Source organism: Octopus sinensis, linkage group LG27 (genome assembly GCF_006345805.1).
Source record: "Octopus sinensis linkage group LG27, ASM634580v1, whole genome shotgun sequence".
NCBI lineage: Eukaryota > Metazoa > Mollusca > Cephalopoda > Octopoda > Octopodidae > Octopus > Octopus sinensis.
Window position 1 is genome coordinate 9422246 of NC_043023.1, and position 17758 is coordinate 9440003.

The window sequence follows — 17758 nt, forward strand, 5'->3', positions numbered from 1 at the left end:
ACAATACCTTCACGGTCCTATTAGCGTTGAAAAACAAAACTTCTCTAGAAATTGGCGCATATGACACCTCTTATCAGACTGTTCTGCGCATGCTCATTTATACTAACTAGTATTGTTCACTTAGCCAATCACGGGGTGTACAGATTCCTCATACAACAATAAACTAAATAATAATCGAACTAGCTTCTAAGAATGTATTCTACACGAAGAATGGTCAAGCAGATGTCCTTAAACTTTTAGCGATAGCTGGCTTACAACTCTCTCCGTGGAGAGTTAAAGAAATTATCCAGTCGCTGATGAAATCCCAACATAAAATTGAAACTAGTCCGGCTGATTCTTACTTTTATTGCTACAAAGATATTGTAATGTAATTCCTACAACTGTACATCGAATCTATCACCGACTAAAACCTACAAATATAATATAGCATTGCTACGAATGTACCAACAATGTATATTATGTGTGTACAGCATCGCGTCCTACGTTTAATGTAACATGTACAGATACCTGACTTGTTCTTTGACTATAAAGAACTACCATCATAAACAACCAGACCTTCCCAGTCAGCACAATAAACAATAAACATAATGTTTTATATCTCATACAGATCATTATACACAGCTATTTTACACATGTCTATATACAAATTCTAAATAAATATTTCATATATCATTTATATTTCGAATGACTATCACCAATATACGCAGTTGTAGTTAACTTTTGATGCATTGAGCAATTTCTTTTAGGTTTATGTTAATTAAATACAATATTATTATTTCTTTTTTTTTCATTATCTCAGAACCCTATGGAAAGTAATGGCTTCAAAGATTTTAGTAAATTTGTGCATTTCTTTAGCTGCCACTTATCTTACCTTTCTTGCCGGGTTCCAAGCATATAGCACAGAAATAACAGCTGTTTGTAAGGTAAGTGAAAACACATTTAAACCAGTACATATTTTGTTTTATATAAAAAAAATTATGAAAAAAAGTCTATAACTTAAATAAATTTCATTCAGTAAAAGTCCATGTTGTAGCTATTTTCAAAGTCTTCTAACATTTCTATAAATATTACATTTGACCAGTGAGGGAGCGTGGATAAGTGCTTTCGGATTTTCGACGCACCATCGTAAGGACCTGAGTTCGATACCTTAGGCCAGACACTTTTTCACGCTACTAGAATCCATACAGCTAGAAAATAATGAGTGCTACCTGTATTTTAATAGGGCCAGCTTTGTCACATTCTGTGTTACGCTGAATTTTCTTGACAACTACATTAATGGAAGCAGTTCCGGGCGGATTGGCATCAAAAGGGTTAATCGGATCGACAAAACCCCTCATCGCCATAACCGACGGTGAACCTTTTCTCATTTGACCATGATTAATTGTCAGATGATAACATTATGATCAGAAATACCAAGTAATAAGTGATCAATTTTTAATTGGTGTAATCGTATTTTTGTAAGACATCTTCTGCGTCTCCTAGTGACTTTATATAAAATGTTTTGCTCCCTCCATATGTCTATGCTCGCTTCCTGTTCATATTAAAACACTTTTATGATCAAAAATACCAGGTAATGAGTGGTCGATTCTTAATTCGTATTTTTGTAATTGTAATTTTGAATCGTATTTTTGTAAAACATCTTGCAAACCTCCTCTCGCCTTTATATAAAAAAACATAGCTCACCCCACATGTCTATACTAGTTTCCTCTTCAGCATGCATTCAATTTTATTCTATCTCCTCATCTAATCAGCCATTTTTAGGAAGAGGCAAATGAGTCGATGCCATAGTTCCTGATACTTTATTAGTACTTTGATGTATGGATGCCCATGAGGGATGAAATATAAAGTTGAACCCTGTCTTCCCTCCGAAGTCGATAAGTTAAGGTAACAATCGAGTAATGATATCGATAGTATAGACTAACATCGCTTTCTCTCTCTCGCTCTCTCTCTCTCTCAAACTTGCGCAGCTTGCCACGGAATCGTTAGCGCGCCGGACAAAAGGCTTAGCGGCATTTCGTCTGTCTTTACATTCTGTGCTCCAATTCCACCTCTCAAATTTCGTGATCAATAACATAAGTACCAGCTTAGCACTTTGGTCAATGTAATCGACTAACCTATTCACCAAAATTTCAAATCTTGTGCCAATAAAATAAAGAATTATTATTATTATTATTATTATTATTATGATGATGATCATCGTCATCATCATCATTATTATTATTATTATTATTATTATTATTATTGTGACTATTATTATTGTGATTATTGTGATTATTGTGATTATTATTATTATTATTATTATTATTATTATTATTATTATTATTATTATAATTATTATAATTATTATTACTATTATTGTTATTATTATTGTGATTATTATTATTGTGATTATTATTATTATTATTATTATTATTGTGATTATTATTATTATTGTGATTATTATTGTGATTATTATTATTGTGATTATTATTATTATTATTATTATTATTAATATTATTATTATTGTGATTATTATTGTGATTATTATTATTATTATTATTAATATTATTATTATTGTGATTATTATTATTATTATTATTATTATTAATATTATTATTATTGAGATTATTATTATTATTATTATTATTATTATTATTATTATTATTATTATTATTATTATTATATTATTGTGATTATTATTGTGATTATTATTATTGTGATTATTATTATTATTATATATTATTATTATATTATTATTATTGTGATTATTATTATTATTATTATTATTATTATTATTATTATTATTATTATTATTATTATTATTATTGTGATTATTATTATTTATTATTATTATTATTATTATTATTATTATTATTATTATTATTATTATTATTGTGATTATTATTATTGTGATTATTATTATTATTATTATTATTATTATTATTATTATTATTATTGTGATTATTATTGTGATTATTATTATTATTATTATTAATATTATTATTATTGTGATTATTATTATTATTATTATTATTATTATATTATTATTATTGAGATTATTATTATTATTATTATTATTATTATTATTATTATTAGTAGTAGTAGTAGTAGTAGTAGTACATAATGGTAATGTCGTGAATTGGTAAAAACATGAAACGAAATACACTTTTATATTGAATGACGTTTTTCTGAATTTTCTGTCGATTTTTCAGTAAAATCTGTTTTAATATTTATCCCCCTGGGTCACTAATATAAAATATCAATCAAGGCCTGGCATCTGTACGCCACCTCTGCAAAATAATACATATTCAATGCTTTGTGTGTGTGTTACATATCATTAACTTTGTTGTTTTTGTAGGCAGTGGCTGCTCTGTTACACTACTTCCTTCTGACATCTTTCATCTGGATGGCTGTAGAAGCACTTCATATTTTCCTGGGCGTCGTTGTTGTATTCAACATATATCAGTCATCTTTTATTAAGAAGTGTTCAATTTTGGCCTGGGGTATGTATGGCGGCTTTCTGTCTTTCTGTCTCTAATTCCATCTCTCTCTATCTCACACATTGTTTTCCTTCATTTCTTTTCTCTTTCATTCTTTCATTCTCTCTTTATTTCTCTCCCTCTCTCTCTATCTATTTTCCCACACACTCTGTGTTAAAGTTTTGTATTGATAATAGTTGATTGGAAAAGGTTCACTTATTGATTTCATTGACCCGAAAATGGTGAAAGAATAAACTGACTTCCATGGGATTCGAACCCTGAGTACTGAACTAAACACTTTAAATCATGTCTTTTGCAATTATGTAAGTGGGTGCTACCCAGTAAGGGGCTCAGTTTATTTTTCTCCGTTATGTTCTTCTAATGTTACAGAAAGTATTGACAATTATTGCTGTAAAGCATTTAGGACAGTGCTTTATAGCCTCAGTCCTCTACATCGTAATCAATCTTGCAATATCTAAAAACACTTGTGAGACACGAAATTAAATTTCTGTTACTTAAAAGCAACCACAATCTAGGTTACCGCTTAGTCTCACAGTAAAATCCAGATTTATAAACCCAGAAGCATTAAATCCTTAGTGAAAATATCACTCCTATTGCACACTCGGTCAGCAGTGAACAGGCAGACTTATAATTGAGGACATTCTATTTATGACCATCCTGTCAATACAGCAAACACTACAGTGTCCAAACTGAAAAGAAGCCCGTCGTATATATGTATATATATATATATATATATGTATGCGTGTGTGTGTTTGTGTGTCTGTGTTTGTCCCTCTAGCATTGCTTGACAACCGATGCTGGTGTGTTTATGTCCCCGTCACTTAGCGGTTCGGCAAAAGAGACTGATAGAATAAGTACTGGGCTTACAAAAGAATAAGTCCCGGGGTCGAGTTGCTCGACTAAAGGCGGTGCTCCAGCATGGCCGCAGTCAAATGACTGAAACAAGTAAAAGAGAGAGTATGGGCTGAGACGTTTCGTGGATTCACATCTGACGATGAATATTCTTAGAAACCGATTCCTATTTATAAGTTAGGTGAAATAAAGAGATAATAAAGTAGACTTAAAGACACCAACAAATAATCATATTTCTTATTCACCGACCTTCTCACTTCTATAATTTGATGGAAGTTGGAGATGCTATATCTTGGTTTAACTAAATAAGAATTTAGTTAAGGCTGAAGTTAGTTGACCAAATATCATATTAAGACGGAACCACCATAAGATATGTTGTTGTGGTGGTGGTCACTGTTTGACTTTAGATCAGTTCTACAGATTTATGAACAGAAACATTCTTGACTTGAGAAGCTCCTCTTTCCAGAGATGGTTGTATTATACAATCTTGCCTTCTTTTTTAAAGAGAGTAAGGTATTATTCCCCCGTGACAATATTTGCTCCTCTTTCATGACTGTAGAAAATTTGAACATAAACCATATCTTAGAGAGAGCCACAAAAAACAATTCATGTCTTAATATAATCAACTTGGAACAGGAAATATGCTAAATAACTTAATTGATAAGTGGTCGAATTAGATATTAATTTTGACTTAGTCAAGATGATAGCTCAACCAACAATAAATGCAGATGATCAATTTGATTATATCAGAAAGCTAGCAGGATAAACAGTGGTGACCTTCGCTTGAACAGATTGGTAAATTGATAAGATGAGAAAGTAGTTGAAGCGAGATGTAAATATCTATACATGTGTAAGAAGATTATCCTTAAATCCTTAAATCCTTAAAAGTGTTTCAGTCCGATGGCCGCGGCCATGCTGGGGCACCAGGGTAAGCTATTAGAGCAGCCTAAAATTACATTTTCCTTCAGACAGTTTCACTTCGATCTCATCTCTAAGACTTACTCATTTTGCACTTTCACCTGATGCACCAAGTAATGTGTGAAGAGGTTAGTGAGAGTGAACTTTTGTTGTCTTCTGTGTAATTTGATCTTTACACCATTGTCCAGAACGTCCAGTATTTTTTCACTTTTTGTTTCCCACTAAAACACATATTTGATAGAATCGAAGTTCTATGTTAGCCGTACATATTCTTGAGACCAAAGGATCAAATGTCTAGGTGTGGCCTGTTTGAGATACGAAATATATTATTAATTTCTTTTGGGAAAAACATAATCAACTATATCGATTCAAATTTCATATGTTTATTATTATAAATTTTCATTAACATCTACATATGCTTATTCCTTTCTGTAAATATCGTTGTCAGGTATTCCAGCTGTCATTGTCATAATTACTCTGGCAATTAACAACACAAACAATTACATCAAAAGTGATCAAGCGTAAGTATTTATGTGTTTTATTGCCCTAATTTTATGTTGTCTTCGCAATTAATATTACTCGATTTATTTATGCGTTGAATAATGAAGAAGCTACCATCAAGATGAAGCCAAGGATCTGATCCCTAGTAGCTACACACTGATACTGTTTTTGCTTTCTTTCTTTTTGGATGTCTGTCTTTTCATCTGCTCCGCCTTTCAATTCACTAAGACTAAATATCTATTAGGACATAGCTTAAAAAATATGGATGAAAGTAATATACAAAAATAAAACAAAAACATGTACATCAAGGCAGATGTGTGCAACTTCGCAACGGCACTTCGGGCGATTGTTCAGTAAAATCGAAAGCGGCGGTGAACTTTAGTTCCTATCTTGTTGGGCTACTGCGGCCTTCGGCGGCTGATGCAGAATGCTGCGAAAAGCTGATAACGGCAGTCGAGATACCAGAAACATTGAGCGACTGTAAGACGCGTAAATCGTCTTTTGGGGCTGGTCTACCAAACAAGTTTTATATATATATATGCCAGACGTATTCGCCGATGTCTACTCCAACGGAAAACAAAATGGGATAATTCCCAGTTTTTTTAGTAATTCCGATGAAGGAAAGCGCAAACAGGGGCGGAGACGGAACTCAAAATTCCCAGCCCATACCTCTACTCCACACAGAGATTAATGATTGATTTTCTATTTCTTTGTAGCTGTTGGTTATCCAGCACGGCTTTCTATGCTGCCCTCCTGGCTCCCGTGGCGCTCATCCTCCTCTTCAACATTACTACGTTTTCTCTCGTTATGAGGAGTCTTAACTCAATGCAAAATGACAAGAAATTTGAACACAAACCAAAAAAAGTACGTGTTTTTGGCATCGTTGGATTGTGTTTCCTGCTTGGATTTCCCTGGCTCTTACCATTCTTTGGTTTTGGTGAAGCAGCTGAAGTGTTTCACCTTCTTTTTGCTATATTCACTCCCCTTCAAGGAATGTTTATCTTCCTATGCTACTGTATATATAAAAAAGATACAAGAGACGTCATTTGCCTGTTCGTATGTAAACGAAAAACATGGGAGCTGTGGGAAGATCCGAAGAATATAAAAAGTAAGTGTAATTTGGTCTCTTTAATTGCTAGAGTCACAAAAACCAATAGTGTCATGATGTTACAATCAATATCATCACTTTTAGGATAGACTTCGTCATAAATATCAACACCACTGTCATCATCATCATCATCATCATCATCATCATCATCATCATCATCATCATCATCATTATATACAAGTATATATCCTCACTACGTCTCTCTCTCTCTCTCTCTCTCTCTCTCTCTATATATATATATATATATATATATATATATATGTGTGTGTGTGTGTGTGTGTGTGTGTGTGTGTGCGTGCGTCATCTACCCGTACTCATGTAAACGAAACAAAGTAGATATGAAGGCAAGCTATGAAGGATTTTGCGTCTCTTATTCCTTCCACCAACAAAACCAATTCTGTCTTGAGGGAAATAATCATAATCTTCATTTCTCAAAACTCCATCACTACCAACGTTACAACTCTTCATCATAAACATCAATTTCGCTGTCATCCTCATCGTTCTCAACATATATATATATATATATATATATATATATATATATATATATATATATATATATATATATATATATATATATATATATATATAAATATGTATGTATATATATATATATATATATATATATACATATACATACATACATACATACACAGAAACATATATATATATATATATATATATATATATATATATGTAATAATATTGGGGAGTAAATCCAAACTTACCGCGAAAAATTAGATTTAGTATTAAATCTAATTTTACAGTATAAATATATATATATTAAATTAGAGATAAAACTACTATTAGGAAAATCAAACAGTGAAAAACATAAACCAAAACAGAAATAAAATTAATTAATATAATATACAAAATATATAAAATATAAAATTCAAATTTAAATTATTTAAATTTAAAGCTAAAAATTAAGAATTTTTAAAAAATTATTAATTTATACTTATAAATTTATATATTTATGTATATATATATATATATAAATATTTATTATTATTTTTTATTTTTATTTTTATTTTTTATTTATTTAATTATATATTTATTAAAATTTTTTTTTTTTTATTTATTTATTTTTATTTTTATTTTTTTTTTAATAAAATATATTATATTAAATATATATAACTATCAAAAAGTATCAAAAATTTAATAAAAGGTAAAAAACAAGTTATTTCGTGTGTATGTATGTATGTATGTGAGTGTGCTCACGTGTGTGTGCCTGTGTGTGTGCGAGTGTGTGTGTGTGTATGTGCGTAGTAAACATTAAAGAACAGATATCCTAAAACATCACTATACGTGTTTCAATAGCATGTTATTTCTCTCTAATATAATGTGTATTATATGTTACATTATGTAAACTCTCATATAGGCGTGAGTGGATTTGGTAGACAGAAACTGAAAGAAGCCCGTCGTATATATGTTTATATATATATTAACAATTGAGGATAAAATCTTTAAAAGAAATTATCAGTAGTTAGCGTAAAAAACCTCGTAAGAGAAGAAATCCGTAAATTTTTCCACTTTGAGAATATTTATTTATATTATATTGAGGGTACTACTATTCGTAGATACCATACGCTAAGAGGGACCAATGCGGTCAAAACTATTAAAATAAACAAAATTTTGCCGAATGCAAAACTTCAAAGCAAATCATTTAAAAAAAGAATTTAGTTACATATCACCTGTGATTTCGCAATTAATGCAGAATATGCATTCCATGTTCATCAGTGCAACAAACTCAAGATATATAAGAAAAAACATAACGTTACAAGCTCGATAGCCAACGGAATAGTTCAATACTGAATTTTTATTCCGAGTAAGCAATTTGTTACCGAATAAGCCCGCCATTGCGAATAAGCCCGCCATTTTCATTGATATGTAAAGATAAACATTCGTACATGCTACGACGAATTCTGCGGTTGGCTATCGAGCTTGTAACGTTATGTTTTTTCTTATATATCTTGAGTTTGTTGCACTGATGAACATGGAATGCATATCCTGCATTAATTGCGAAATCACAGGTGATATGTAACTAAATTCCTTTTTTTAAATGATTTGCTTTGAAGTTTTTCATTCGGTAAAACTTTGTTTATTTTAGTAGTTTTGACCGCATTGGTCCCTCTTAGCGTATGGTATCTACGAATAGTAGTACCCTCAATATAATATATATATATATAGGCGCATGGTTCCGGGTTCAATCCCACTGCGTGGCACCTTAGGCAAGTGTCTTCTGCTATAGCCTCGGGCCGACCAAAGTCTTGTGAGTGGATTTGGTAGACGGAAATATATGTGTGTGTGTGCGTGTATGTAGGTGTGTCTGTGTTTATCCCCCTAGTATTGCTTGACAACCGATGCTGGTGTGTCACTTTGCGGTTCGGCAAAAGAATAAGTCTCGGGGTCGAGTTGCTCGATTAAAGGCGGTGCTCCAGCATGGCCGCAGTCAAATGACTGAAACAAGTAGAAGGAAAAGGAAGGATATCCACATTGTCGTGAATTCGATCCTTTATCTCGGATGATATCCAGCCATCGGGTAAAATAGAATCAATGTACGAAAAGAGAGATATTTATAAACAAACAATGAAATAGGAATCTTCGAAATGGAATGGGGAGGTTAATGCCGGTGACGAATCAAACTGCATGATTTGAAAGGCAAATAAATTTATTTTATGATCAGTGAACGTCTTGTAGTAAACAGTACAGCTTCCAAAGGGACTGGCACCAAGGCGCCCACCAGAACACGTCTGCTCTTAAGATAACTGATCAGAAATACAATTCGTAGCTTTTAGTGACATGTGTGAAATATATCGTACATATCCATATATATATATATACACACACATATGCCAGATAGATATTCATTTAGCAATGTAGAAAATTAAACCACAAAGATAATGCATAAATATACATAAAGCTATAGACCCACGTACGGAGGCGCAATGGCCCAGTGGTTAGGATCTGAAGATCGCGGTTTCGATTCCCAGACCGGGCGTTGTGTGTGTTTATTGAACGAAAATACCTAAAAGCTCCATGAGGACCCGGCAGGGCATGGTGGTGACCCCTGTTGTACTCTTTCGCCCCAACTTTCTCTCACTCTTATTGAACGAAAACACCTAAAAGCTCCATGAAGACCCGGCAGGGGATGGTGGTGACCCCTATTGTACTCTTTCGCCACAACTTTCTCTCACTCTTATTGAACGAAAACACTTAAAAACTCTATGAGGACCCGGCAGGTGATGGTGGTGACCCCTGTTGTACTCTTTCGCCCCAACTTTCTCTCGCTCTTTCTTCCTGTTTCTTGAGTAACGCTGCGATGGACTGGCGTCCCGTCCAGCAGGGGGAACACATACGCCACAGAAACCGGAAAACCGGGTCCATGAGCCTGGTTAGGCTTAAAAGGGTGACGTACGTTATAGACCCACGATATATATAAACACAACCGTGCAAACCTTTGACTGAAATGGAACTAAACAGTTCATCATTTTATATAAAGTTGCCTAGTTGCTCTGGAAAATATTCTTGAACCGCATTTGCTAATATCTTACAATATATCCCCGATAATCAATCACTTACAGCTAGTTTGTGTAACAATGGTTTTGTATATAAATTGCGTTGCTTATACTTCCTTCTTATGCAGTAATATTTTTCATGTGTGGAAAACCAGTTGATGACAATTGTTGCTATTTTTAAATTTTAAGTGCCAAGAATTATTTGTGTTTAAAAATCAATATTTTATATAATTGTTCTCATTATGTTTCTAGGTCCAAGCACCAGTAAGGAAAAAAGAAATAAAACAGCAGAAACGGACTTATAAATGAAAATCAAGAAAATATCTTCAAGATTATATTTTGCGTCAAAAATCTAAATGTTCTTATTAAGCATTTCTCCATTTAACTTAGCTTTATTTTTACCTCTCAATACAACACTATGTAATTAAGAGACTGTATAATCCGCAATAATATAATTTTCAACATGCTTACTTGTATGACTATGCAGAAAACCTGAAGAACTTGCTTGATTTCAGAGGCAGTAACTAAATTTTTGCTGCCAATTTCATATTTACTATTTTACATTCTCAATATAATCTATAATATACAATATAACATATAATATAATATAATATACAATATATATAATATAATCTATAATATACAAAGAGTCTCCTTTGTTCATAATTTTCTTCAAAAAACTAAATTTACTTCTTATATTACATTAAACAATTTTCAATATTTATACATTTAACCTTTATTGATAATACAATACCGTTCAGCTAAAATACTGTATAATCCGTAATAATGTAATTTTAAACAAATCTAAGTGCATAACTCTTGGCTGAAACGCAGAAAACCTGAAAAACATGCTGCATTTCAACGGCAGTAAATATATTCTAGCTACCAATTACATATTTACGTTTTTACTTTATCGGATATTCTATAATGTGTGTGTCTGTCGGTTCACGATTCACCTTTGATCATATTTTGCTTCAAAACACTAAATTTTCTTCTAATATTATATCAAACATACTTCCATCTAACGTAGCTTTATTTTTGCCTATTAATACAACGCTATGCAACGATGAGATTATAATCTGCAATGATGTAATTTTAAACGAGGCTACGTACCTGACTTTTGAAAATCTTATCGCAATTTAAAATCTTTCCATATTTTCTAGTTGTAACTTTCACTATTGCCTTCCTTTTCAATGTAATATTTAAATTCTTCTGAATAAAGTGGTTTCTTACTACAACTTTTCGGAAATTCAGCTTTATCTATAACTATAAAACTAATAAATTTAGATATAATATGAACCTGTCTCACAATGTTTATTTCTCCTGAATAGCCAAGTTATTTTTGTACATTTTTCCTATCATTATCTTTTATCGTTGACTGGATTCAGTCATCAGACTGTGGCCATGTGTGGGCATGCATGAAAGACATTTCAACGAACGAATCGACCGCATAACAACTTTCATTAAGACTGGCACTTCTAACAGTTTATGTTTGCCAAACCTCAAATTTATGGGGCCATAAACACACCAACACCAATTCTCAAGCTCTGGCCTGGGCAGAAACACATAAGCACGCGCACAGACATACATACACACACACACACAAACACACAGACACAGATACACATACACACACACACACACACACTCACACTCACACATGCACTTAGTTTGTTTCGGCTTCCGTCTACCAAATCTGCTCCGAAGGCTTTGGTCGGCCGGGGGCTATAGAAGAGAGTTGTCCCCAAAACTGCCGTGGGACTGAACTCGACACCGTGTGGCTGGGAAGCAAACTTCTTACCACACAACCACACACTGGCTTCTAAACGAAATATTAATTAATGCTGCATTATCAAACTTCACTAATTTAGATATACTGCGCTAATTAGACCATCTATGAAGACGTAAAGAGCCAAATACATAGAGATACAAAAAAGAGGAAAAAAAAAGAGAAAACAGATAAAATATTAGATAATCTGATCGGTAACCAGATATACAGAGAGACAAATTATATATATATATATATATATGTATGTATATATATATATATATATATATATATATATATATATATATATATATATATATATATATATATATATATATATATATATATATATATATATATATATATATATATATATTAATTATGTCAGGTCGCTCTAGAGTGCTACTGGTAACATGTAATCCAGTACAACCTGTTGCATGGTCGGGACGTCGGCGACTAAACTGACAACCCCACCAGGTTCGTTTGGTGAGGAGGGTGCTGTTGGACTCCCTGTGGGATGGAAAAATAAGACCCAACAAAGGGCGGATGAACTTCTGAAGAGTCAACGGCCATCCAACAAAATACCGGCCTGCCCGCCCAGCCAGTGGGATGGCGTCATCTTATGGCTAAAACAGCACGAAGAACGAAGAGAAAAGGAAAAGGGCCTCAGTACCCTGCACGTCAATCGGGCCACTCCATGACGGCGGAGTGCAACTCGAGCGACGCGAGGCTGCTAAGAATCACAGGTTCCCGAAAGCTGTCATGGAACAGGACTAAACTTGCCATTTGCACCTACAACTGCAGGTCTATGGCAGGGTGCAAGAACTGAACCACCTAATGGAGGAGAGGAAGAAGATCAGGTGCGACGTGTTAGGGCTGTGCGAGACACGCTGAAAGAAGGAAGCGAGGATACGATTGCAAGATGGATGCACTGTGAGATTAGAAAGAGCAGAAGGTGCTAGATCGGTCGGAGGTATCGGATTCATAGTAAGTAAGGAATGGGCTTCGAGGGTCGCTTCTTGCCACTTCATATCATCACGGATTGGTGTACTAAATGTGAACCTCTCAGGGAGGGCCACCCTCAAGATTGTCCAGACCAATGCTCCCACATGTGCCAGCGACGACGATTAGGTGGAAGAATTCTATCGACAACTAGACAAAGGGCTGGCTATGAAGTCCACTTACACTGTCGTGATGGGAGACCAACGCAAAGGTTGGACATGGATGACAAGGAGAGGAGTACGTCGGGAGATTTGGCATGGGAGAGAGAAACGAGAGAGGAGAACGTTTGGCTACCATTGCAGAGGCGAGGCAGCTCTACATGGGAAACAGTCTATTCAGGAAGAGGGAGAGGAGGAGATGGACTTCGATATCGCCGAACTCTAAGCACCGAAGCGAGATCGACTACATCCTGGTTGATAAGCGACGCATATTGCATGACGTCTCCGTCGTGACGCCATTCAACACCGGCGAGAAGAGGGAGAAGATGGCGTTATATTTGGCGTCGAAGGGAAAACGTGTCCGAGTCTACAACGAGGCAAAGCTGCAGGAAGCCATCATGCAGGAAGACTGGTGCCAAGGAGACGACATAGATGATGACTACAACTCACTGATAGGGAAACTGAAGGAGTGTTTAAGGAAGGCTAAGGGTGTATGCCCAAGAGAAAAGAAGGGAAGAATCTCGGAAGAAACTACGAAGTTACTCGAGAATAGGAAAAATATGAAGAGGACTATTGAAGATCACCTTGAATATTCCATTCTCAGCAGAGTGATTCGTCAGCAACTAAAAAAAAACTTTTATTAATATATTCTTCTATACACAATCACACACGCCCGTATATATATATTCTATATTCCTATTGTGTATATGCCAACATGTCTGGAAAGCAACAAACAAAATTAACAGAATCAGAAAGAATTCTAATGGAAATTTCATCGAAATTATCAACACTCATCACGATGATTGACACACAATCCTCTATTCTAAAGGAAATAGAAAAACAGTCTACAGACGGAAAACTTGGAAATGAACATATAAACTCTGACATTAAGAATTTAGCTGAAATGATACCAACAAGAGAAAGCCTACCACAACCTCCTTGGATGTCAGAAATAAACGAAAGAAATCTGGAAAAAGAGGCACACCGAAAAAGAGAAGAGTTACGGAAGACATGGAAAAAACTCCTTAACATAAGAAAACAAAACATCTGGAAGGCATATAAATGCGAAAAATATGCTGAAATACATTCGGAATGGATATCTTTAGCGGCACCCATACTTCCTCGGAAGTACCTAATTAATGATATTGCAGGAGAACCAGAGGAAGAAACAAAACATCGATGGGACCTTAGTTTGATAAAATTCAGGACCGACATCTCCATTACCCTGTCTAAATAATTCCGCTACAAAGCCAAATACGAAGCTATCGATGATCAAATCAGAGACGAAATATCCAAACTAACGACCGGCAATATAGTAGAAAAAATGCGAGAACTATGGACCAGAGATATCTCAAAAGAAGAAAGCAGATCAAGAAAGTTTTGGCAGCGGAAACAATTATTTCTCGACAAATATGCTACAAATTACGGTAAAGACACCAGAACTCTGAGAAATAGCATTAAAAGTGGACAACCTCACCAACGCAACATAGGCCAGAACACGTGGCAACATGAACACCCGTTTCACCACGAATCGAAGACGAACTACGGTAAGAACTCTTCCCTTTTTGTATGCAAACACCCTAATGCACACAACATGAACAAAAAGCACAAACAAAATAGATATTCTTTTGATCAGACCATTAGCAGTAGAAATAACAGATCATTTTCAAGACCTCAACAGAGATTACCCACAAGAAACTGGACAAAGAACCGATCTAGATCTGGAAGTAAACCCAGATCATTTTCCCAGGTGGTTAAAAACAATACTAACAAGAAATTGAAAAATAATATAAATAATATACATAATACGAAAAGCAAGACAGAAAACATAACGAAACCAGGTAAAATACCACAACCAAAACGCAAAATTCATCAAGCAAACATCAACAGGAATATAAATCATAAACGGGAAAAAATCCATTTTTTTACGCCAGGACAACAAACACCGGAGAAAGATAAAATCCAAGAGGAAACATACCCAAGACAACTGAACATATAGATCCTAAAATAATTAATTTATCAAAAAGAGATCTTGACAATGATGAAATCCAACTTCTGTCAAAAGGACTGAAATTCACACCTACACCAACAGCCAACCACCAAGAATTAAAGGAGGCTATTCAAAAATTCTGTCGAAAATTACGACTTGTAGAATTTTTCGCTAACAAAAGTAATGAGATTGATGAATCCCTAGTAAGGAATAAATCAAATTTCACCCCACCAAAAGGAAGAAATAACTATTTTGACCAATACATTGATATCCTGTCTAAATTTCCCCTTAGACGCAATACCAATGTTAGGCAAAACATTAACAAATCAGAGATGTCTGCATGTAAACGTATACAAAACGATCAAACAATAATAATAAAACAAGCAGATAAAGGTGGTGCAATTGTTATTATGGATACCGAATACTATAAGGAATTGGTTGAGGACCAACTGAAGGACACAACTTTCTATTGTGAAATACCCTCAAATATAGACCACCACATCATGAAAAAGATCAACAACCTGATTTCAAAACACTAAAACTCACTTACCGATAATGAAAGAGACTACATCACCAATTTCGAACCAAAACCCAGCAACTTCTACGGCTTACCGAAAATACATAAATCAAAAGATATTCAACAGGCAGTAAAAGAACAAGAAAGTGAGTACATAAAATTACTCCATCCAAAAGACCTAAAACTTAGACCTATCATAGCTGGTCCAGCATGTCCTACCCACCGTCTAATCAATTTTATTGACATTGTTTTGAAATCATTATGTACTTACACACCCAGTTTCATCAGGGATGACATCGACTTCCTGTCCCATCTTCCCAAAACAACAGAAACAAATTCAGTTTTAATAAGTTTTGATGTGGTAAGCCTCTACATCAATATTCCACACGATTTAGGAATAAAGGCGATTAAATACTGGTTAGAAAAACATAGAGAAGTGATTCCCAGCAGATTCACAGTGCCATTTATATTAGACACAGTCAAACTTATTCTAGAAAACAACACGTTCTTCTTCAATGGAAAGAATTACATCCAAATTAGAGGCACGGCGATGGGAACGAGGTTTGCTCCCGTTTACGCTAACTCTGTAATGGGATACTTAGAACAAAAACTCTACCAAGAGGTGGAGGTAAACTATGGCACTGGATTTAGAAAGTATATTGAAAAGGCATGGAAGAGATACCTTCACGACTGCTTCATAATCTGGACAGAATCTCTAAATACTCTGGAAGAGTTCAATATCCTCCTGAACAACCTACACCCATCTCTCCAATTTACAAAGGAGATGAGTAGTACCAAATTACCATTCCTAGATATAATGGTAATTAAAAAGGACACCACAATCACCACAGATATATACTATAAACACACAGACACACATCAGTACCTGAATTTTAAGTCGTGCCATCCACCACATACAAAACGCAACATCCCATACTGCCTAGCCAGAAGAATTTGTACCATTGTAGAAGATGCAAATATCAGGAACTAACGCCTAACAGAACTAAGAGAATTTTTGCTCAAACAAAAATACCCATCTCTACTTATAGAAAATGGCATACAGCGGGCTATAAAAATACCCATACAACAACTTAGGACAACCCAAGGAAGAGGAAAACAAGAACAAGTCATACCATTCATAGTAACACGAAACCCATGTCACCAGAATATCTTCAACATTGCCAAAGCAAACCTACCAATCATTGCTCAAAGTAATGAATTAAAAGATATAATCACGGATCGAGCTATGGCTCTTAGTAAAAGACAGCTTAAAAACTTGAAAAAATTACTAACAAAGGCAAAATTTGACCTTAGCAACAAAGACCAAACATTCACTGTATCTAAATGCAATGATAGCCGATGTGGCACACGCCAATCCATACATACCGGCCAATATATAAACATAAAAACCGGGAAAATATTCACAAACGCGAATATGAACTGCAAAAGCAGAAATTTAATTTACTGCATCAAATGCCCAAATTGTGAAGAAATATATGTAGGTCAGACGGGAAATGCACTATCAGAACGCTCACGTGTACACCGACAACAGATTAGAGATCCAGAGCTCCGTCAGATACCTTTGAGTAACCACCTAGCAACATGTGGTCGGAAAATATATATAATATTTCCATTCTACAAATTACACAGCCCAAGTGAAATCGAGAGGAAAATCAGAGAAAAGAATTTTATTGATAAATTCGAACCGAAGCTAAATAAGCAATAATAATAATACTTAGAGGTACTACTTCTACTGCTACGACCATGACCACTAACAACAACAACAACACTAAAGGTGATCAAGATGAAGATAGCAGGAAAATTATCTTATTTAGGGTTAAATGTTCTATTGCCACCACCATCACCACTAGCAACAATAATTAAGGTGCTGACAATGATGATGATGACAATTGAAATATAGAAATCCCTGACAAAGGCTATTTACAA

General features: G+C 34.3%; 1 protein-coding gene across 1 annotated transcript in view; it reads left to right on the forward strand.

Moving 5' to 3' along the window:
* Positions 1-17758, forward strand: part of LOC118768107 (adhesion G-protein coupled receptor G6-like) — a 386634-nt gene that overhangs the window by 317357 nt on the left and 51519 nt on the right. Inside the window, exons 8-10 of the mRNA XM_036513939.1 lie at positions 800-923; positions 3338-3482; positions 5698-5770. Coding sequence (XP_036369832.1) covers positions 800-923; positions 3338-3482; positions 5698-5770 — 342 coding nt within the window. The remainder of the gene's footprint in view (positions 1-799; positions 924-3337; positions 3483-5697; positions 5771-17758) is intronic.